The sequence below is a fragment of the Aquarana catesbeiana genome, linkage group LG01 (genome assembly GCF_042186555.1).
Source record: "Aquarana catesbeiana isolate 2022-GZ linkage group LG01, ASM4218655v1, whole genome shotgun sequence".
NCBI lineage: Eukaryota > Metazoa > Chordata > Amphibia > Anura > Ranidae > Aquarana > Aquarana catesbeiana.
The window spans coordinates 47,434,608-47,457,173 of record NC_133324.1 but is presented as its reverse complement, the minus strand read 5'-3'; the positions used below and the strand labels follow the sequence as shown (position 1 = coordinate 47,457,173).

Here is a 22,566-nt window from a genome sequence, read left to right as displayed (position 1 = left end):
GCTCTACAGCTACTGGTCTCTGAGCCAGACCCCAGACAGGGCTCAGACAGACAATTTGATTTCTGCACACTGGAATATGATTGACCTCTTTCTAAACTGGAAGCTAATTAAGAGGCTAACAAGCCTTAAGCTCCACTCTAGGCAAGCAGTTACATGTACGGTTTACACATCATAGGATTTGTAATCATGTGAAGTTGGGTCTAGTGATCTAGGTATGCCTGCCAGGCAGCACAGTTAGGTCCTTGATTTTGACTGTACAAAGTCATGAACACACCCTCACCTAGTGAACAATAAAGGAGCAGCAGTAGACCGATTAGGTCATCTCATTCTGCATTTAACACATGTACACCACTTGCCCCCACTTGGCCGAGGAATTAGATGTACTTATACTAGCAGTACTTAACCACTTGCCGTCCACCATATAGCAAAATGACAGCGGCAAAGTGGTTGTAATATCCTGACGAGACGTCATATGACGTCTTCAGGATATTAAGCCGTTGCGCACCCCAGGGGGCGATTGTTGTTGCGTTGTGTCAGTCTGACACACCGCAACTACAATCTCGGTAAAGAGTCTCTGGCGGAGACTCTTTACCACGTGATCAGCTGTGTCCAATCTCGGCTGATCATAGTGTAAACAGGAAGAGTCGGTGATCGGCTTTTCCTCACTCGCGTCTGTCAGACGCAAGTAGAGGAGAGCCGATCGGCTGCTCCTCTGACGGGGGGGTCGTCTGTGCTGATCGATTATCAGCGCAGCCCCCCCGCGGATGCCCACACTGGACCACCAGGGACGCCACTAGGACCATCAGAGATATCACCACCAGGTGTGCCACCTTAGACCACCAGGGATGTCAATCAGTGCCCACAATGGATGCCAGTGCCCACAATGGGCATCACTTGTTGGCAGTCATTATTGTTTGGCACTGATTGGCATCCATCAGTACCATACATAACAGTACCATCAGTGCCCATCCGTGCCGCCTATCCGTGCCCCATCAATGCCACATCATCGGTGCCCATCAATGCCCATCCGTGCTGCCCATCAGTGCCCCATTAGTGCCACCTCATCGGTGCCCATCAGTGTCGCCTTATCAGTGCCCTTCAGTGCAGCTCCATCAGTGAAGGAGAAAATTTCCTTATTTACAAAGTTTTGAAACTGAAACAAAAAAACAAAACAAAAAAAACAACTTTTTTTTCAAAATTTTCGCTCTTTTTTTTAATTTGTTTAGCAGAAATTAAAAAACACCAGAGGTGATCAAAAACCACCAAAAGAAAGCTCTATTTGTGGGAACAAAATGATAAAAATTTATTTGGGTTAAAGTGTAGCATGACCGCGCAATTGTCATTCAAAGTGTGACAGCGCTGAATGCTGAAAATTGGTCTGGGCAGGAAGGTGTATAAGTGCCCTGTATTGGGTGTATTGAAGTGGTTAAAATACAGGTAATGATTTTGAACAATAAACGATTTTTTGCTCTTATGGTATATTAGCAGATCAGAACAATATCAAACAAATAAAATAAGAAAACTTTTGTTATACGGTTCACTTACTGTGCTTTATCAAACTCTCTTGTGCTTTGACCGGTCACTTGAGACAATGATAACTGACCACTGGAGGTGGTTTTGTTTTTGGAATTCCTGAGACTTATCTCGTCTTCCTTATTACCCTGATGGGCCAATATGCATTTCAGGAGTTTATTCTTAATATGTTCCAGTTTACTGTCCTTAAAGGGGAACCTGAATGAGTCTTCTAAGCTGCTCAAACCAGTGTCTTCAACACTCAACTCTTGCCGTCGATTGTGGCTCCCTGAAGCAGGCTGGTTGCAACCAGATTGCGTGTTGGAAGTAGTAAAGGGATCTGAGGGTGACTGACATAAAATCTCTTTCTGGTCATTTTCTTTTCCAGGATTTTTCCTGCTGAATAAAACAGGCGAAGCCCAGTATCTTTGAAAGTTTGCTGCAGTTTCCTCAGCATCTGCATCATATCGACCAATCTGATCATTTGATGTGGAGATTGCAAAGTCCACAGATGAGTCACTGATGCTAAAATCAAACTTCTTTGGTGAAAGTCCCATATTTGCCGGTTTTGAGGACTTTCCTTCATATGATCCCTGATGTGCCATGAAAGATGGCGAGTTTATAGAGCTAGGTGGCTTGCATTCATCTTTGGATGCCAGGCACCACTCTTTGTCATGCTGAGAGTTTTGTAACTGTAAACTTTCATTATAATGAAGCATTTTCTTTACAAGGGCCGAGAGATTCTTTTCTATAGACTGCTCATCGATTTGGGACTCTAGAGCAGAAGCTTTTTCAAAACTGCCAATCTTTGAAGCACCCATTGATTTAGGGGAGTTGTGAGGTCGAAAGTCTTGGGCAGACTCCATAGACCAGTTGTCCTGGAGCAGCGACACTGTCAGAGGAGCCATCACTGCAGAAGAGGAGTCTGAAGAATTGTTCACAGCTTCCCCATAACAGTCTCTGCTCAACATAGCTCCTCCTACTCGAGAACCAATCAGAGGGGAAGATCTATTTTGTGGTTCTTGTTCTGTAACAAAATCACTAGAAGTGTTTGTCTGAGGACTGCTCTTGGATGGGAGCTCACATTTCTTCTTCGGCTGGTTTGGAAGTTCCTCCTGAGAAGAATAAGGTTTTTCTGGTGCATCGCTGATATTTGACGAGTCGCATGCACTGGTGGGGTCCTCTTCAGAACCCCATACATTTTGGTGGCCATGTTGTTGTTTCTCCTCCGAAAACCCACAACTGCCTGTACAGTCACACCTTATGCCCTGCTTTTGTTCCTGAGATTCAGAATCATTAAAGCTTAAACCCTGACCTCTTTCTACTGACTTTCGATCTTCCACTCCCGAAGAACTCTGGTGAAGGAAGAACGAAAGCCTTTCACGGACCAGCTCTCCTTTTTTCCCTTTCTTCTGGGCCGACGCATAGGAAAATGAGTCTTCGCTAAAATCACTATCATCAGGGTCTTCCAGAGGTAGTCCTTCATGATGAGAAGTGTTGATGTGGCCAACAATAACTTCTTGGGGCTTATAGAGGTCCAATATCTTTTCTAGTGGTCGATAATGCAGCTTTTGTTGGAAAATAGGTGGGTTTTGGAACTGCTGGTGGAAATGTCTTAAGTGTTCCTCTCTCTCTTTTTGCTCTGGAATATTACTCAGTTCACTGCAAGTCTTCTGATAGACTTTATCCCCTGGTCTTGGGTTCTGTTCCCCAAAATGCATTGCAGTCCTTGGGACAATTTGTTTCTGTACTGGTTGTACAGGTTGAACACGTTGCACTAGGTGTCGATGGTGGTTGAAGTGAACTTTGAATTCTGTTTCCACATCTGATTTACTATCTTGAGGATTCCCTTGTGCAGGAGCCTTGTCTTGTTGATCACATTTCTTTGTACCGTTATGTCCCAGTCTGAGGACACCTTTCACTGGAGTGGTGTGGGCAAGCCAAGCTTGGTTGGGGGAACTTTTTGCATTATTTGGCTTGATTGTGGTTTTTGGGGTCGAGGACAGGGGGACATTGGTGGGATGGAAGACAGATGGACAGGATTTAGCCTTTGCGGTGACTGAGGTAGAGGAGTATTGTGCACCCAGTTTTACTTTTTTTGGGGAGATCTTTTCACCCAGTACGGAGGATGAATTTTGAACCCGTTTTGGAGACAAACAAGAAGAGCTTCTGCTTCGATTAGTGCAAGCTGGGGTGTTCTTTATTCCTCTTCTTAACTCTTTTACCCTGAAAATAAAAAAGAAGGTCAGTAATTATTTTGAATTTTAATCATGGAGGATCCTGGGTAAAAAAAAAAAAAAAAAAAAAAAAAAAAAAATCTGCCTAAGACACTTGAACTTGTAGGACCATTTGAGGTATCGGATTCCTAAAGCCCAACTCCAGGTTGGGCTTTAAGAGGCCAAGTGAAATTTCCTTCAGAAAAACACAATGAAAAAAATTACAAGAACATTAAGGCCCCTTTCACACTTCTGCGACTTGAAAGTCGTGCGATTTTGCGGCCTCGCATCAAAGTTGGACTAAAGTAGTGCAGGGACTACTTTGAAGTTGGTGCGATTTGAAGTTGCACAGATATGAATGGCACTCATTGGAAATCATGGGGTACGACTTGTCATGCGACTTTGCAGTCCCAAGTCACACAAGTGTGAAAGGGGCCTAAAGAAGAGCTCCAGTCGGTTTTCTGAAAATTAAAAGTCAGCAGCTACAGAAACTGTAGCTGCTGACTTTCAATAAACATACACTTACCTGTACCAGCATCCAGTGCTGTGCTCACCTCAGGGGGCGTCGGGGACTGTCTTCTGTCCCCGGGGCCAGCATCCTAACTGTGGGAATCCAGCTGTGACAGCTTGCGGCTTCAAAGCCGAGTGCCCACTGCGCATGTGCGAGCTGCACTGCGCTACGCATTGCGAATGCAGTCTTCTGGGACCTGTGATGGGGGGAGTGGGTACCCGATCCCCACACCCTCAGGCTACTGACTTTTATCAAGTTGATTTTTTTTTTTTTTTTTTAAGAAACGTGGTGCTCCACTGCCACCAATCAATCTGAAATCTGTCCTGGAAACGGAGGGTGAAGAATAAAAATGTGAATCTGGCTGCTGTGGACTCATATGGCTTTCAAACACGTATAAAAAGGCTGAATGATTGTGCGTCATGAAGGGATTGATCCCTTCTCTCACATTGCAGTACAGAGTGCCCAGCCACTGTATGGGCATTTGGTGCCCTCCAACCCACCCCTACTCTATCCCTCTAAATGACACAAGTGATCTGAACATCAGAACTATAATATAGAACAGCGTTTCTCAACCTTTTTCCAGTCGAGGCGCCCTTGAAAAGTATTTTCAGTTTTGAGGCAACCCAGTCCAAGGCTTGGTTCACGTTACTGTGTGTCGTGGAACACATGCAAAATTGCGCTCGTTCCTGACACACAGACGAATACTCTGCTCTTTAGGGGTACCACACAGCTTGTTCATGTCAGGTTGGAGGGGCGGTTTTTACCACCCCCAACTTCTCCCCGTTTAGCTGCAGAGGCAGCAGCCGGGGGTGTACACATGCTGTGGCTGCACAGCTGGAGGTATACCCAGGGTGAATGTAGCTGCACTGCAACTACCCCGCAACTGTGTGCATTGCACGTTTGCGGTGTAGTGATGCTGCATTTACAGGCTTAAAACAGGTGGTGAAGAGGCAACATATTGCCTCTTTACTGACTGTCAAATGCCTCTGAAAAGCGATCTGCACATGATTTGCTTTTCAGAAGAGCAGCAGTCCTTGCCATCACAAACCAGCCCTACAGAAGCAGTTCTGATGGTACAGTAATGGGGGGGGGGGGGTCAGGATTAAAAGTAATATACATACACACACGTATAAAGCCCTTTTAAAACAAATCTAGCACAGTACCTTTCCAGTTTCCTCATTCAGCCAGGTACTGCACTGTAGGGGGAAGCAGAGAGCACAGCACATTCCCCTTCCCTTCCCTTTTACTTTTGAGGCTGATGGAGCTTCTCACAGTGCCGATGTACAGTTCGGCGGGGGATTGGGAGATCAGGCTCATCTCATAGCCCTTCTCTCCCCTGATCCCGCGGCACACCTGAGGACCTCTGACCGCACACTGGTTGAGAAAGGCTGATATAAGAGTTCTCCAAGCTTAACTGGTTAGGAAAAATGGGTTTCCAGAAAAGGCTTCCTCAGATAAAAGGTGGGTGGCTGATGTATGTGACCACTTACCTGTCCGCATATCGTAGGGTGTTTAGTGTGTGCTCAGTTGCTACGTGACTTGGCGATACGTTAGCAATCATACAGGTCTTTGAGTTGCCGATAAAAGAATCTTTTAGTACCTAGGTGGAAAAGAATAGTGATGATGATAAACGGTCTATCAATATTCGTCTTTGTGCTAAAATTTTAGCATGTTATTGTAAATTCAAAAGATCTTGTCAATCTTTTTAAACCTGTAGCTTTTTTAATTAAAACTATTACACGGTGATCTTGCCATGGAGGTCCATTTCCAGGCACTTCCTGTTATAAGTTGATAACTGTCAACTCCCAATTGTGCTCCCGAGTATCACTTTTGTCACATGCAATGCTAGAGAAGACTGCAGGTGACTGTACCAACATATTATGCCGGTACAGCACCTCGATTGTCAGGAAACCAATTCAGGGCAATTAATTGATGTGGAGCAAGTGCAAATAGACAGGAAATTGCTGAAATAGGAAATCATTAGAACCAAGATGGGAAAAAGAAACATTGTAATTTGTTTAGAAAAGATAGAGTGCTTTGAGAAATAAATGCCACCTAGTTTGGGGTTAAAATCTACTATAAAAAGGTCAAACTATGGTCAAAACTATAAAATTGTAGGCGGCTGCTGCCTAAGTGGTCTTGTAAGGGAAAGCTGGATTAAATTTCATTCTGCACAAATCTCACCTGGGTCAGTTTGCTCTGTCTGAATGGGGTGTGGGCCTGCTCCTGGTCCAAGGCCCGGATACATTCTTTTAGCTGATGAGAAAATACAAATACTTTATTACTGGTGAATACAGACAGGTTTACATACAAATTATATATATATATATATATATATATATATATATATATATATATATATATATATATTATGCTGTCCGTCTGGACTTGTATCACTAGTAGTCTGGGGAATTTAAACCCTTGGATGTGGTGCGCAGGTAAGGCTATGGACCCCTGGCATCAAGTGAACAGCTAGAGTGGCCTCTGTTGGTCAACCACCTACAGTACACGTGTTCAGGATAAGAACGGGTCTCCCCATCCATCCATGTTTGTGTTGCATGTCTGGAGATGAAGTTGCATGCACTTACAGCAAGGAGACTTTGGTTTATTTCTGCTCCTTCCATTTTGGTTTGTTTGTCAGATTCCCTGGCATCAGCTGCCCTCTCACTTCCAGCCAGATCAATAAAGGACATTCTAAAAAGGTAGACAAAAGAAGATGTTATAATAGATTGATTCAACATAAAAAAAAAAAAAAAAAAGGCAACCCGGCTTCCTGTTCTATGCACACTGATATTTTACACACAGGATTTAAGAGGAAAATGCACTTACACTTTTCTCCTGGTTATACTGGGGGCGGCCATTTTTTGCTGCAGGAACATGGCAGCACTGAGTCTATACCAGCCGCCATAACAAATCAATGCCGTTGTGCGGCCCAGGGGCTGAACATGCACTGGAGGACGGAGGGACCACTTTGGTCTCAGTGCCCCCCCCCCCCCCCCCCATGCTTTCATGGAGCACTACCTGAGTCAGCCTTCTAAATTGGCCTAATCGGTTGAACAGCCTTGCATCCCATGGTGAAATCTTCTTTGCACAACTGATCCTCTGATTTCTATGGGACAGTCTTCAAAGTGTCTCCAGCCTTGGTAGAAGGTCCCGTAGAAGTCTATAGGGATCAGTTGCACGGATGTGTCCAATGTAGAGAAGTTTTTTCACCAATGATTCAGGGTGGCACACAGCAACTTCTGGAAGAAAGGCGATTTGTTTTATGCTAAAACAGAGTCAGGATGGGTGGGTGGGCTCTATATCTAGGTGGAGATTAGGTGTGCTACTTATGCCCCCCCAAAAAAACGAATTTAAAGTACACAGGGAGTACTTAGGCTCCATTCACACTTTGGACATCAAAGTTGCATGACAAGTCGTTCCCCATGGTTTTCAATGATAACATTCATATATGCGCAACTTAGAGTTGCAGCAACTTTAAAAGTAGTTCAAGCACCACTTTGGTCTGACTTTCAGGGCCACAGACTTCAATGTTAACCCTCAGAAGTTGCATCAAAGTCATACCTGAATGTTACACAATGCAACAATTGTCCATTATCACTGGTCAAAGTCGTATCCAAGTTGCACCCTTCCAAAGTTGTATCAAAGTTGCACTCCAAAGTCGGCACAACTTTGGAGTCTTACAAGTGTGAATGGAGCCTTAGCATTCCCTGCACCACCCCCCCCCCCCCCCCCTTTTTGCTGACACCGTTACCAGCATTAGCAGCTGTAGCCCCTGATGTCAAAAACAGAGTTTTCAAACAGTGTTCATAAACACTGTTCAGAAGCATGATTCAAATGTACAAAGTAGTACCACTGTCATTCTGTTTCACTTATATGCCGATCGAAGGGTAATATTTGATCTGTACATGTTGTTCATTAAAAGTAAACTAAAAAAAAAAAAAATTATATATTTTCTTAAAAGAAAACATGTTCCTATTTATTACCTTAAACCCAATCAGTTCTAATTAACACCTTAACACCCCCCCCCCATTTTTCTGATAATAAATTGCGATTTCTACTTTTTAACTGTTAATATTTAAACTTTATTTTTGTTCATTTAGTGTTGCATTTGCTCAGAAGTATGTCACTCTGCCCATAGGACAAAGTAAACAATGTCCCTTTATGCATTTTTTTTTCTGCACAAGTGATAAGATAAATGCAGAAAAAGGATATGTAATGTAAATACAGTAAAAACACTTGAGAGCACTTGGTAAAAAAAAAAAAGTGTTTTTAAATTCCCCTAAGAATGAATCCTCACCCTTTAGAGACACATTTTGCAACTTGGAACTTACTTCCGTATCCTCAAACTGGATACACACAACTCTTATTTTTGCTTCAGGAGGCAGCCTGAACAAAAACGAATGAACAGATTCCGGCATCCACACAAGCAAGCTGGTTGGTTGCAGGAATCCCCTAAGCCGTGACATCGTATTCTGACTGCAGGGATTCTCCACTGTCACAATACACTGATCAGCACTGCAGTTGATTGGCGGAAAGCTGCCAATCAAACAAGGTTTTTTTTTTTAGCAGTCCTGTTCAGAGGACAATCTAACAAACGATCAGCATCTGTCTAACAGGGAGGGCTACACACAGATCGAAATTCGGCAGGTCCTTGCTGAACCATTCAAATTTTGGTCCATGTGGCTTTATACACAATATTTCAACATCTGAAGATACACAAAGACTGAGATACTGTACATCGAACAGCATATTGTACAGAAGAGGTTATAGTCTCACCTCTAGGGGTGCAAGGGATCGTCACTGATCCGTGATCCGAACGGTTCAGCCTGTTCGGATCAGCACACATGCGCTCTGTGGAGCGCGCCGCCGCCTCGGCCTTAGGAAAGACCGCGGCTTCGGCCTAGCTCCGGAGCGGCGGCCATCTTGGTACACCTGGCGGCCGTTTACCACGCGATCGTTCCGTCAAATGACGGAGCGATCACTTGTAAACAAACAGGCGTCATGTCATGACGCCGGTTCCTCTCTCCCCTCCGTGTACTGATCTGTACAGTGGAGGGGAGAGATCAGATGGCAGCAGTGCCAATATTCTGCCATACCCTTCAATACCCTGACAATACTCTGCAATGCCCTGACAATATATTTTTACAGTGGGGGAGATTGCGGATATTACAGTGGGGGAGATTTTTTTTTTTGTTGATCCGAAAATGATCCGAACCGTGACTCCTGATCCGAGGAACGATCCGAACCGTGAGTTTTTTGATCCGTTGCACCCCTACTCACCTCCCAAGTTTTCGGTTCCTGCCATCTTTGATCTGGATCTGGATGATGGCATGTGAACGGGAGGAGTCAGAATTCACACCGGTGGAGCCTGTACTGCGTTCCCTGCTGCCCTTTGCAATCATCTAAAACAGAAAAGAATGTCACCATTTATTAATAACATGAAATCTAGACCAATCATATTCGTTCTGAGGAAGTCATTGGCAACTAGAATGGGCTGGTAAAAGTGGGCCACGTGTTGGGGACTGGGAAAAGGGTATCCAACAATATCTTCCTCTTATGATTTGAGTTAGAGATCGCTGGCTACAACTGAAATGTTTACACTGGGTATATTATTCCACCCAGAGATTATCTACCATCTATAACACTTTTGACTCTACTGCCCAAAACGTGGTACTGAAATAGGTACGTCCATACACCTGGTTTGGTCTTGTCCTCTTCTGCAGGTATTTTGGAGAGATGTAGTAGCTGATGTTAGTACAAATAGTGGGCTGGTGGTGCTTAAGGACTCGCTCTTGCTAGGGATCTGTGATACTATTGAAACCACTCACCATAAACGATTGTTCCTTTTTTGTATGTATTGTAATAAGCTAGGAAATATATCCTCCTTAGATGGAAAGTGTCGGATCCCCGTACGGTACAACAGTGGCACTCACTGGTAAATAACTATTGGCGCTGAATAAACTTACTTATCTTGGCCGTAATTGCCCTCAGAAATGTAATGAAGTTTGGGAAGCATGGGTTAAAACCAGATTTAACAGATTTAACATTGTAAAAACCCTGGTTGCCTCCTGTCTTCCCTTCCCTTTATCCGGCCTGTTCTCTTCTTGTGCCTTATCTCTCTTTCTGCTTCTCCTTCCCATCTACCTCGTTTCCTCTTTTCCTTCATAGCCTCTCCACCCGTTTTTCCTTTCTTTTTCCCCCTGTACTTCTCTAGACTCTTGGACCACCTCTTTAGTTTGGTCCTGACGTTTCTGATCGTTACTCCCCTCACCTAACTGGCTGGAGGCTCCACTAACTAGCACTGGAGCTATTTTAACTACAAACATATAAAAAAGAAAGGAGGGCACCCCGATTCATCGCTATGGCTCTGAGGAAGAGGGTCCTCCCTTGAAACACGTTAGCCACCCTGCAATGCCATCTAGTCCTCCGGCATCTTTGGTTCCCAATATTGACCTAAGAGGAACCATTTGCCATTGCCTTGAATACTTGTATACCATGTTTGTTTGTGAGTATAACCATTGCTGTTTTTACCTGTATTAAAATTATTTTTGGTAATGCACAAGGTCGGTGCGCCCTCCTTTCTTCTTTATATGTTACAGTTCCAAGAACACCCATTGTTCTAAGGAGGGTAGCAAGGCCATTGACATTTCTTATTTAAGGATTGACTGCACCACACATTCCTAGACCCATCACCCAAGTGCAGGAGAATTGTTTTGCTATTTCAACTACTACTGGGAGCCAATGGGTCGCTGTAGCATGTGGAACATGACTGTATTCATTGTTACACTTTTTACTGTACTGCAAGAATTGCGCCTGTAGGCTTCTATGCAATTGTGACCTGTAACCTTTATTTTGGGTTTTGACCAATCTCCTTGAGTGCCATTATGTTGTTTTTGTTTTTCTAGGTTACATAGTTAGTAAGGTTGAATAAAGACACCAGTCCATCCAGTTCAACCTGAGTGAGTGTGGGTGCGTGTCTACAATCATCCCTATTTAAAAAGGTACCCATATAGCGCGGCCAATACACCCACATCGGTCCCCACCCTCAAGGAGCCCACAATCCAAGGTCCCCAACTCACATTCATATACCAGGGCCAATTTTGAACAGAAGCTAATTGACCTACCAGCATGTCTTTGGAGTGTGGGAGGAAACTGGAGTACCCGGAGGAAATCCACACAGGCACAGGTAGAACATGCAAACTCCAGGCAGGTAGTTTCGTGGTTGGGATTCGAACCAGCGACCCTTTTAACTGCTAGGCAAGAGTGCTACAAACTACACCACGTTGTGTATAACTCAATAAAACCTGCATTAAAAGCAAAACTAAACCCTTCTGTGGTTTACGGCCAAGGAAGCTGCCATCTTAGCCTCCGTTTGATCTGCAGTTGCCATCACATGTCATCAGTTATTGTGTCAAGCCATTCGATGGCTTGACAGTTCAGTTGAGAGCTCAACGCACAAGAAAGGCAGCACGTAAATGGGCTCTTACGCTTCTCTGGTAAACCAGGGGGATAGTTCATTTGGTGAAAGCTGTACATCTGCCGGTCATATCACAAAAGGATACAACTGTAAGTGGTTGGTGTCTGATGGGGAGGGGCCATGACACTATAGACAATGCAAATTAGGCGACTTCTCTGTGCCTATTGCAAACCTTCTCAATGTAAAACAAATAAATAGGGGCCTAAGGCTCCCTCCTGCCTTAGGCTGGCCATAGCTAGATAATTTTCTTCCCCCCCCATCAGTTTGATGATCGAAAAAAGAAAATTGAACAGATTTCCCCATCCACATAAGTGAGGTGGATGGAGGTATCCTCCCCACTGCGCTACTGTATTGTGACAGCGGGACTCCTCCACTGTTAGAATACCCTGATCAGTGCTGATCAAATGAAAATGTTTACACATTCCAGTTTAATCACTTCCCGCCTGCCCTATAGCGGATTGACGTCTGGGAAGTGGTTCTGTTATCCTTACTGGGTGTCATATGACGTCCAGCAGGATAACATGCCGCCGCGCGCCCCCGGGGGCGCGCATCGCGGTGATCGGTGGAGCGGTGTGTCAGCCTGGCACACCGCTACACCGATCTTGGTAAAGAGCCTCCATGATCAGCTGTGTCCAATCATGGCTGATCACGCTGTCAATGGGAAGAGCCGTTGATCGGGTTTTCCTCACTCGCGTCTGACAGACGCGAGTAGAGGAGAGCCGATCGGCGGTTCTCCTGACAGGGGGGGGTCTGCGCTGATTGTTTATCAGCGCAGCCCCCCCTCAGATCACCACACTGGACCACCAGGGATCGCCACTAGGACCACCAGGGAAGGGGCAACATGTGGATGGCCAAGTATGTACCCCATGGCCATCCACATGTGCCCAATCTGTGCCAATCAGTGCCCACAAATGGGCACTGATTGGCACCATTATGTTCCAGCAATGCCCCCAATATGTTTTATGAGTGCCACCTGTCAGTGCCCATCGGTGCCACCTGTCAGTGCCCATCGGTGCCACCTGTCAGTGCCCATCGGTGCCATCCATATGTACCAATCAATGCCACCTACAAATGCCCATCAGTGCTGCCTATGAGTGCCCATCAGTGCCACCTATGAGTGCCCATCAGTGCCGCATACCAGTGCCGCATACCAGTGCCGCCTATCAGTGCCGCCTATCAGTGCCGCCTATCAGTGCCGCCTATCAGTGCCCGTCAGTGCCGCCGTATCAGTGCCCGTTATTGAAGAAAACGTACTTATTTACAAAAAATTTTAACAGAAACAAAGAAAAAAAACTTTTTTTTTTTTCGAAATTTTCGGTCTTTTTTTATTTGTCGCGCAAAAAATAAAAACCGCAGAGGTGATCAAATACCACCAAAAGAAAGCTCTATTTGTGGGAACAAAATGATAAAAAATTGGTTTGGGTACAGTGTAGCATGACCGCGCAATTGTCATTCAAACTGCAACAGCTCTAAAAGCTGAAAATTGGCCTGGGCGGGAATGTGTCTAAGTGACCGGTATTGAAGTGGTTAAGAAAAGCCGATCATTAGATCAACTTCTCTTGAGCTGGAATGGCCATAGATGGATTGAAATTTGGCCGCTTCAGCAAGGACCAGACAAATTTCAATCAAACTATGGCCAGCTTGACTCCAATTACCAGGATGAAAATACTGAAATACTCAGCAGGCAGGCTGGCTGATGCAGACTTATAAAAATTGAATCTCTTAAGGATTTTGTAGTAAGGCCCATAACAGTACTTACCTCCAACAGGAAATCCACACTATACCCCTGAACTTCTCGAAGTCCCACAACCTGAACAACATGTTTCCCGTCTTCCCTGGCATAGAGCCTGTGATATGGAAATCAAAATTAGGTTATTTAGTCTAATCCGCCAGTGTAGTGGATATTCCACTATACTCTTGCACTAATAAGCACCCTTCCACCATAATGGTATAATGCATCTTTAAATAACCCAGGTCTCCCCCTTTCCCCAGTAAACAGACATGACCATACTTACGTCCTCATCTCAGCATCACTGCCGCCGAGCAGATCACTGGTTCTTTTATTCAAAGACAACAAAAGAAATTACAAACAGGAGGTCCTGGCTCCAACAGCCAATCATCTCCTACACAGGATGTGACCTCACAGGATATGACCAAATAAGGATGTGACAACACAGGATGTAACAACGCAGGATGTGAATGTCAACACAGGAAAAATGAATTTATACAGCAACCAATGAAACAATGACTACAATTCCTGCTGATGAGAGATTATCTGCAGGCGTATGCTCATGGCACCCTAAATATGTTAATCAGACATACAGAGGCGACACGAGCGCATATCCGCTAAACTGATAATGTGCCTGCAGAGCGAACACATCCCCCCAGACGATCTTTCTGTGCATTGCACAGGGGCTCTTCGCTGGTGGACATATCCCCACTCTGCGAACACTTCTCTACATCCCCAAGGAGCTTTTCACTACCAAACGGATCTCAACCAGCGTCAGTCTGCCCCAGTCAGCTCTTTAAAGCAGGCTGCGGGAGAACTAACACTGAGAGACACTGTGACAATACATATTAAAATACATCTTCATAACATTTCCACAACAGCCAGTCATTCCTGTGCAAAATGGCCGTACACTATACATCTATTTTATTATTCTTATACAGGATTTGTATAGCGTGAACAGTTTGCACAGCCATTTACAACATGAGGGCAGACAGTACAGTTACATTGCAATTCAATACAGGAGGAATCAGAGGGCCCTGCTCATTAGAGCTTACAATATAGGAGGGAGGGTCAAGTGATACAAAAAGGTAATAACTGTGGGGGATGAGCTGATAGACAAAATAAAAGTACAGTTGTTGGATAAGGGGGAGAATAGGCTTCTCTGAAGACAGGGGTTTCCAGGGCTCATCTAAAATCAGAGTAGAAGCTAATCGGACAGATTGGAGTAGGGAGTTCCATAGGATAGGAGAGGCTTGGGAAAAGTCCTGGAGGAAAGCATGGGAGGAGGTGACAAAGGAGCTAGAGAGCAGGAGGTCTTGGGAGGAATAAACAAATAGGTTGCTATTTTGAGACTAAGTTAGTCATGTAGCTGGGGGCTGAGTTGTGGATGGCTTCGTAAGTTGTTAGTATGTTGACTTGTAGATCTATACAGGTGCATCTCAAAAAAATTGAATATCAAAAAGTTAATTTATTTCAGTAATTCTATTAAAAAAGTAAACTAGTATATATTATATAGATTCTTTACACACAGAGTGATATATTTCAAGCACTTTTTTTAAAAAAATTTGATGGTTATGGCTTACAGCTAGTAAAAACCCAATATTCAGTATCTCAGAAAATTAGAATATTGTGAAAAAGTTCACTATTGTAGACTCATGGTGTCACACTCTAATCAGCTAATTAACTCAAAACACCTGTAAAAGGTTCATTGAGCCTTTAAAATGGTCTCAGTCTGGTTTAGTAGGTTCCACAATCATGGGGAAGACTGTTGACTTGACAGTTGTCCAGAAGACAGTCATCGACACCCTCCACAGGGAGGGTAAAGCCCCATACACACTATTCGATCTTCTGCAGATTTTTGTCTTCAAACCACGTAGTGCAAGGGCCTGCCTGATTGCATACAAATTGAAACTCTTGAGATTTGACCTCATATTATATGGTTTTAGTAAATCTGAAGACAAAAATCTGCAGAAAATCGAATAGTGTGTATGGGGTCTTAGTCACAAAAGGTCATTGCTAAAGAAGCTGGCTTTTCACAGAGTGCTGTATCTAAGCATATTAATGTAAAGTTGAGTGGAAGGGGTAGCGTGGGAGAAAAAAAAAGGGTGAACAAGCAACAGGGATAATTGCAGGAGAGAGGATTGTGAAGCAAAGGCCATTCAAGAATTTGGGGGAGATTCACAAGGAGTGGACTACGGCTGGTGGTATTGTTTCAAGAGCCACCACACGCAGACGTATCCAGGACATGAGCTACAACTGTTGCATTCCTTGTATCAAGCCACTCCTGAACTAGAGACAACGTCAGCAGCGTCTTACCTGGGCTAAGGAGGAAAAGCACTGGACTGTTGCTTAGTGGTCCAAAGTCCTCTTTTCAGACTAAAATAAATCTTGCATTTCATTTGGAAATCAAGGTCTCAGAGTCTGGAGGAAGAGTGGAGAGCCACAGAATCCAAGTTGCATGAGGTCCAGTGTGAAGTTTCCACAGACAGTGATGATTTGGGGAGTCATGTAATCTGCTGGTTTTGGTCTACTGTGTTGTATCAATTCCAAAGTCAGCGCAGCCCTCTACCAGGAAATTCTAGAGCACTTCATACTTCCATCTGCTGACCATCTTTATGGCAATGCGGATTTAATTTGCCAGCAGGACTCGGCACCGGCCAACACTGCCAAAAGTACCAATACCTGGTTTAAATGATCATGGCATCACTGAGCTTGATTGGCCAGCAAACTCACCTGACCTTAATTTGTAGGATAATTATGAAGAGGAAGATTGAAAAAAAAAAAAAAAAAAAAAAAAGGGGTGAACCAGACCCAACAATGCAGATGAGCTGAAGGCCGCTATCAATGCAACCTAGGCTTCCATAACACCTCAGCAGTGCCACAGGCTGATCACCTCCATGCCACGCCACACTGATGCAGTAATTCATGCAAAAGGAGCCCCGACCAAGTATTGAGTGCATACTATACTGTACATGGACATACAGTATCTCACAAAAGTGAGTACACCCCTCACACTTTTGTAAAAATTTTATTATATCTTTTCATGTGACAACACTGAAGAAATGACACTTGTCTACAATGTAAAGTAGTGAGTGTACAGCTTGTATAACAGTGTAAATTTGCTGTCCCCTCAAAATAACTCAACACACAGCCATTAATGTCTAAACCGCTGGCAACAAAAGTGAGTACACCCCTAAGTGAAAATGTCCAAATTGGACCCAAAGTGTCAATATTTTGTGTGGCCACCATTATTTTCCAGCACTGCCTTAACCCTTTTGAGCATGGAGTTCACCAGAGCTTCACAGGTTGCCACTGGAGTCCTCTTCCCCTCCTCCATGACGACATCACAGAGCTGGTGGATGTTAGAGACCTTGTGCTCCTCCACCTTCCGTTTCAGGATGCCCCACAGATGTTCAATAGGGTTTAGGTCTGGAGACATGCTTGGCCAGTCCATCACATTTACCCTCAGCTTCTTTAGCAAGGCAGTGGTTGTTTTGGAGGTGTGTTTGCGGTCATTATGTTGTAATACTGCCCTGCGGCCCAGTCTCTGAAGGGAGGAGATCATGCTCTGCTTCAGTATATCACAGTACATGTTGGCATTCGTGGCTCCCTCAATGAACTGTAGCTCCCCAGTGCCGGCAGCACTCATACAGCCCCAGACCATGACACTCCCACCCCCATGCTTGACTGTAGGCAAGACACACTTGTCTTTGTCCTCCTCACCTGGTTGCCGCCATACACGATTGACACCATCTGAACCAAATAAGTTTATCTTGGTCTCATCAGACCACAGCAAACTGTTTGCAGGCTTTCTTGTGCATCATCTTTAGAAGAGGCTTCCCTCTTGGATGACAGCCATGCAGATCAATTTGATGCAGTGTGCGGCGTATGGTCTGAGCACTGACAGGCTGACCTCCCACCCCTTCAACCTCTGCAGCAATGCTGGCAGCACTCATACATCTATTTCCCAAAGACAACCTCTGGATATGATGCTGAGCACGTGACCTCAACTTCTTTGGTCAACCATGACGAGGCCTGTTCTGAGTGGAACCTGTCCTGTTAAACTGCTGTATGGTCTTGGCCACCGTGCTGCAGCTCAGTTTCAGGGTCTTGGCAATCTTCTTATAGCCTAGACCATATTTATGTAGAGCAACAATTCTTTTTTTCAGATCCTCAGAAAGTTCTTTGCCATGGGGTGCCATGTTGAACTTCCAGTGACCAGTATGAGAGAGTGAGAGCGATAACACCAAATTTAGCACACCTGCTCCCCATTCACACCTGAGACCTTGTAACACTAACGAGTCACATGACACCGGGGAGGGAAAATGGCTAATTAGACCGAATTTGGACATTTTCACTTAGGGGTGTACTCACTTTTGTTGCCAGCGGTTTAGACATTAATGGCTGTGTGTTGAGTTATTTTGAGGGGACAGAAAATGTACACTGTTTTATACAAGCTGTACACTCACTACTTTACATTGTAGAAAAGTGTCATTTCTTCAGTGTTGTCACATGAAAAGATAGAATCAAATATTTACAAAAAATGTGAGGGGTGTACTCACCTTTGTGAGATACTGTACTTTTCAGTAAGCCAAAATTTCTGTATTAAAAATCCTCTTTTTTTTCTTTTTTTTTTTTTTTTTATTGGTCTTATGCAATATTCTAATTTTCTGAGATACTGAATTTTGGGTTTTCACTAGCTGTAAGCCATAATCCTCAAAATTAAAATAAAGAAACGCTTGCAATATATCACTCTGTCTGTAATTAACTTTTTGATTATATTTTTTTTTTTTTTTTTTTAGAAGCACCTGTAAATTCAGAGTAGAGATTTCAATACCAAGTTGTGCCTGATTCTACTACACTGCAGGAGTGTGGTTCTGCCAGTATTTTTAGCTAACAGTACGGTCACTGCCGATTCACAAGTCATCAATCAATACCTGTCCATACTTAGTCCCACCCACTGCTTTCTCAACTCACCTCTGCTGCTACCGCCCCCCCATGGTGTCGGGGAGGGGGCAGTGTATGAGATATAAATGAAGAGAGATCTGTTCCTGTCAGGGAGGGTACAGAAATTTTGTTTACTTTTTAAGGCTTGTATCACATGGTAACTGGCTTTGCCATTGTTCAGGCTGTCATGACAGCATCCTTTAACTGTGCTGTAGGCTGGTTATTTTGTATCTATTTGACCCTGTGCACCAGCCTCTGGCTGTAGGCAGAAAAGAACAAGCCATATTTTTCCAGAACTGATGCTTGCCCTGCTTGCATTTAAAAAAGGACTCAAAGTTAAAGTGGTTGTAAACCTCAGACATGAAAAATGAACAAAGCATATCCCTATATAGCGTGTACTTCTGTCTGCTGCCTCCATCCTCTATTTGTATGAATCACTTCTGACAAGTTTTCCTGACACCAAGAGAAAAATGGTGACAGGGGAGGGATCTCCAGCACACAGCCCGTGATCTACACTTTCAACTCTGTTGCTGTGTGCAGGGTGGTGCGTCTCTTCCCTCCAATCCGCTCTCGCTAAGCTCTGTAGAGTGCAACTTCAGCTCCCCGTCCCCTGCTTTCTGAAAGCGCCGACAAGCTTTATAAATTCTGGATTTTGAATGGCTGTAGAGAAGACTGCAGATAAACCAGGTACAACTTATGTAGGAGAATTTGTTTCATCTCTGCGTTGCACCTGAGGCCAGTCACTTCACTGGCTACATGTAAGGCCCCTTTCACACCGCCAGTAAAACACCGAGCGCTTTTGAAGAGCTTTTCAGGCACTTTTGAAGAGCTTTGCATTCATTTCAATGGAGAGGGGCATTTTTTCACCGCCCTGCCAGCGCACTGACCCATTGTGACAGCATTCATTGATTTTAATGGTAATAGGTTTTTGTGAGCTTTTTCAGGCGCTTTTTTTAGCGTGAAAGTGCCTCAGTGTGAAAGGGGTCGAAGGCCCCTTTCACACTGGGGCAGGGGCGGCGGCAGCGGTAAAGCGCCGCTATTTTAAGCGGCTCTTTACCGTCGTTTTAGCAGCGGTATTTGGCCACTAGTGGGGTGGTTTTACCCCCCAATGGCCGAGAAAGGGTTAAAAACCACCGCAAAGCGCCTATGCCGGCGGTATAGCTGCATTGCCACATTGATTTCAATGGGCAGGAGCAGTGAAGGAGCGGTATACACACGGCTCCAAAGATGCTGCTAGCAGGACTTTTTTTCCCATCCTGACAGCGCACCGCTCCAGTGTGAAAGCCCTCGGGGCTTTCACTTTGGAGACAAAGCAGCGGCACTTTCAGGGGGTTTCGCAGGCGCTATTTTTTAGCGATGTAGCGCTTGCAAAGCGCCCCAGTGTAAATAGGGGTCTAAGGGATTACAACCATTTTAACCTCTGACTGCCCAAGTGTGATGGTAAAGAAGGTGGGTTGTAATGGTTACACACCGAATACATGCATCCATGTGCCGCAGAGCTTTCTGGGCTGAGAAAAAAACTCTTACTACGCGTTTCCCAGCACAGTGACTGAGCTGTCAAGGGGGAGACGGAGGCGGGGCCGGTCATGACGTAGATCGCCGCGGATGCTGCGGCGATCTTTCGCCAGAAGTGGTAGCAAATACCTGTATTAGACGACAGGTATCTGCTCCCCCCTCCCCCTTGAAAGGTGCCAAATGTGACAACGGAGGGGGGGACCATACAGTGGAAGTTCCATTTTTGGGTAGAACTCCGCTTTAAATAGTCAAAATCATGTCTATTTTCACAGCACAGAAAGCTGTGGATGACTAAGTGGGATCTGGCATCAGTGGAGCTGAAATTCGATATTGTAAATGCATATAAACCTGTGCGCAAAAAAGAAAAAAAAAAAAAAAAAGGTATAGTGAGGAGTCTTGTAGAATGGGGTTGGGGTGTGTGGAACACAACCCTTTATTGTCCTTGCTGTGATCCCTGGGCCAGGATTGGAAGGTTTTACAAAATCAATTCCAATTTTCAATAATCCAACCAAATCTGTTTCACTTATCACCTGTTCTGTAGGTTACCAACACATATGCACCCTTTACCTTTTCCTCCCGTTTAACAAGTCATAGAGCTGTCCACAGTAGATTTCATAAAAGCTGATCCACACCGAAAGGTCTTTGGATGGCTGAGCCGATTCCAGCAGCTTGAAGATGTCTCTGGCGGCCAGAGCGTACAGTCCGGGGTTCTTCTGGGTACCAATCATGGTGTACGTTTTCCCTGCACCGGTCTGCCCATAGGCAAAACACGTTGCATTGCCGCTAAAATACAGAAACAGCTCTTAGATTTAAAGTATCTAAACCCCCACAACAAAATTCAATGTATCACAACTTTCCCATCCTTAGATTTAGAGCACACCTGTCAAACACAAGACCCGCGGGCCGATTCCAACCTGCCCGGTCATTTCATGTGGCCCTATCACTTCTTCTGCAGCTGCGGCACCCCCCTCGTCTCCACCCTCACCTTGTCTCAGCAGAGAGGACAGAACACCTCTGCCAGATTCTGTACATCTCCATGCAGCCGCAGAGAGGCGCTTTCACTTTTTTGCCTAAAAGCGATTGTAAAAGGTTCATTTTTTTGTTTTGTTTTTCCCCACTTAAAGCGGTGTTCCGACCAAAAAAAAAAAAAATAAATAAATAATAAAAAAATTAAAAGCCAGCAGCTACATATACTGCAGCTGCTGGCTTTTAATAATAGGACGCTTACCTGTCCTGGAGTCCAGCAATGTCGGCACCGTAGCTGATGTTTCCATCAGCTGTCGGGTGCTGCCGCCGCCATTGTGGGTAAGGGTACCCAGCAGTGTAGCCTTATGGCTTCACGCCGGGAACACTACTGCACATGCGTGAGGCCCCGCTCCTCTCTCCTACTGGCCCAGTGACAGGAAGGAGGAGCCCTGCGGTGATGTCACGGGCCGCGGCCTGGACTCCCGGAAGTGGGAACAGGATCCCCCCAAAGGTGACAATTGTGGCACCAGAGGGGGGGAGGAGACAAATGAGCAGAAGTTACACTTTTGGGTGGAATTCTGCTTTAAAGGGACCGGGCCTATTTTTCACACTTGTTGTTTACAAGTTTAAATCAGATTTTTTTTTTGCTAGAAAATTACTTGGAACCCCCAAAGATTATATTTTTTTTTCAGACACCCTAGAGAATAAAATGGCAGTCGTTGCAATACATTGTCACACCGTATTTGCACAGCGGTCTTACAAACGCAATTTTTTGGGAAAAAATACACTTTTTTGAATTAAAAAATAAGAAAAAAAAAAAAAACAGTAAAGCTAGCCCAATTTTTTTCTATATTGTGAAAGATAATATTACACCAAGTAAATGGATACCCAACATGTCACGCTTCAAAATTGCGCTCGCTCGTGGAATGGCGACAAACTTTGGCACTTAAAAATCTCCATAGGCGATGTTTGAAAATTTCTACAGGTTACCCGTTTAGAGTTACAGAGGAGGTCTAGTGCTAGAATTATTGCTCTCGCTCTAACGATTGTGGCGATATCTCACATGTGTGGTTTTAACACTGTTTTCATATGTGGGTGCGACATAGGTATGCGTTCGCTTCTGCGCGTGAGCACGGAGGGACAGGACACTTTAAATTATTTTATTTTTTTTATACTGTCCTTTAAAAAAAAAAAAAAATGGATCACTTTTATTCCTATTACAAGGAATTTTTACATTCCTTGTAATAGAAAAAAGCATGACAGGACCTCTAATGTGAGATCTGGGGTCAAAAAGACCTCAGATCTCACATTTACACTTAAAAGCAAAAAAAAAAAAAAAATAGTCCCTTTAAGGCCGGGAGGCAGAAGTGATGTTTCACGTTGCTCCTGTCCTCCAAGGCCATACATAGAGCAGAGTGGGGGCCATCATTCCCTCACTAAATTTCCTGCCTCTCAGGGGAAAGCATTGGATCGTCTCCGCCGCTACCGATGGATCTGGTAAGTGGTGGGAGGGGGAGGCACCTCTCCCGCGGCCAATAAAAGTGATCTTGCGGTGAATCTGTCACGGAGAACACTTTTATCTTAAAGTGGACCACCCGCCATTGAAAAAAATACCGGGGTTATGGCAGCTATCTGCTGTCATAACCTCGGTATTTATGTCAACGTATCGGTGTATAGCCACGGTGGGCGG

General features: G+C 44.6%; 1 protein-coding gene across 1 annotated transcript in view; it reads right to left on the bottom strand.

The window, feature by feature from the left end:
- Positions 1 to 22,566, bottom strand: part of KIF24 (kinesin family member 24) — a 49,968-nt gene that overhangs the window by 7,802 nt on the left and 19,600 nt on the right. Inside the window, exons 5-11 of the mRNA XM_073618226.1 lie at positions 20,478 to 20,693; positions 13,479 to 13,566; positions 9,523 to 9,644; positions 6,828 to 6,933; positions 6,424 to 6,495; positions 5,730 to 5,839; positions 1,546 to 3,738 (exon numbers count right to left, since the gene is read on the bottom strand). Of these exons, the coding sequence (XP_073474327.1) occupies positions 1,546 to 3,738; positions 5,730 to 5,839; positions 6,424 to 6,495; positions 6,828 to 6,933; positions 9,523 to 9,644; positions 13,479 to 13,566; positions 20,478 to 20,693 (2,907 nt within the window). The remainder of the gene's footprint in view (positions 1 to 1,545; positions 3,739 to 5,729; positions 5,840 to 6,423; positions 6,496 to 6,827; positions 6,934 to 9,522; positions 9,645 to 13,478; positions 13,567 to 20,477; positions 20,694 to 22,566) is intronic.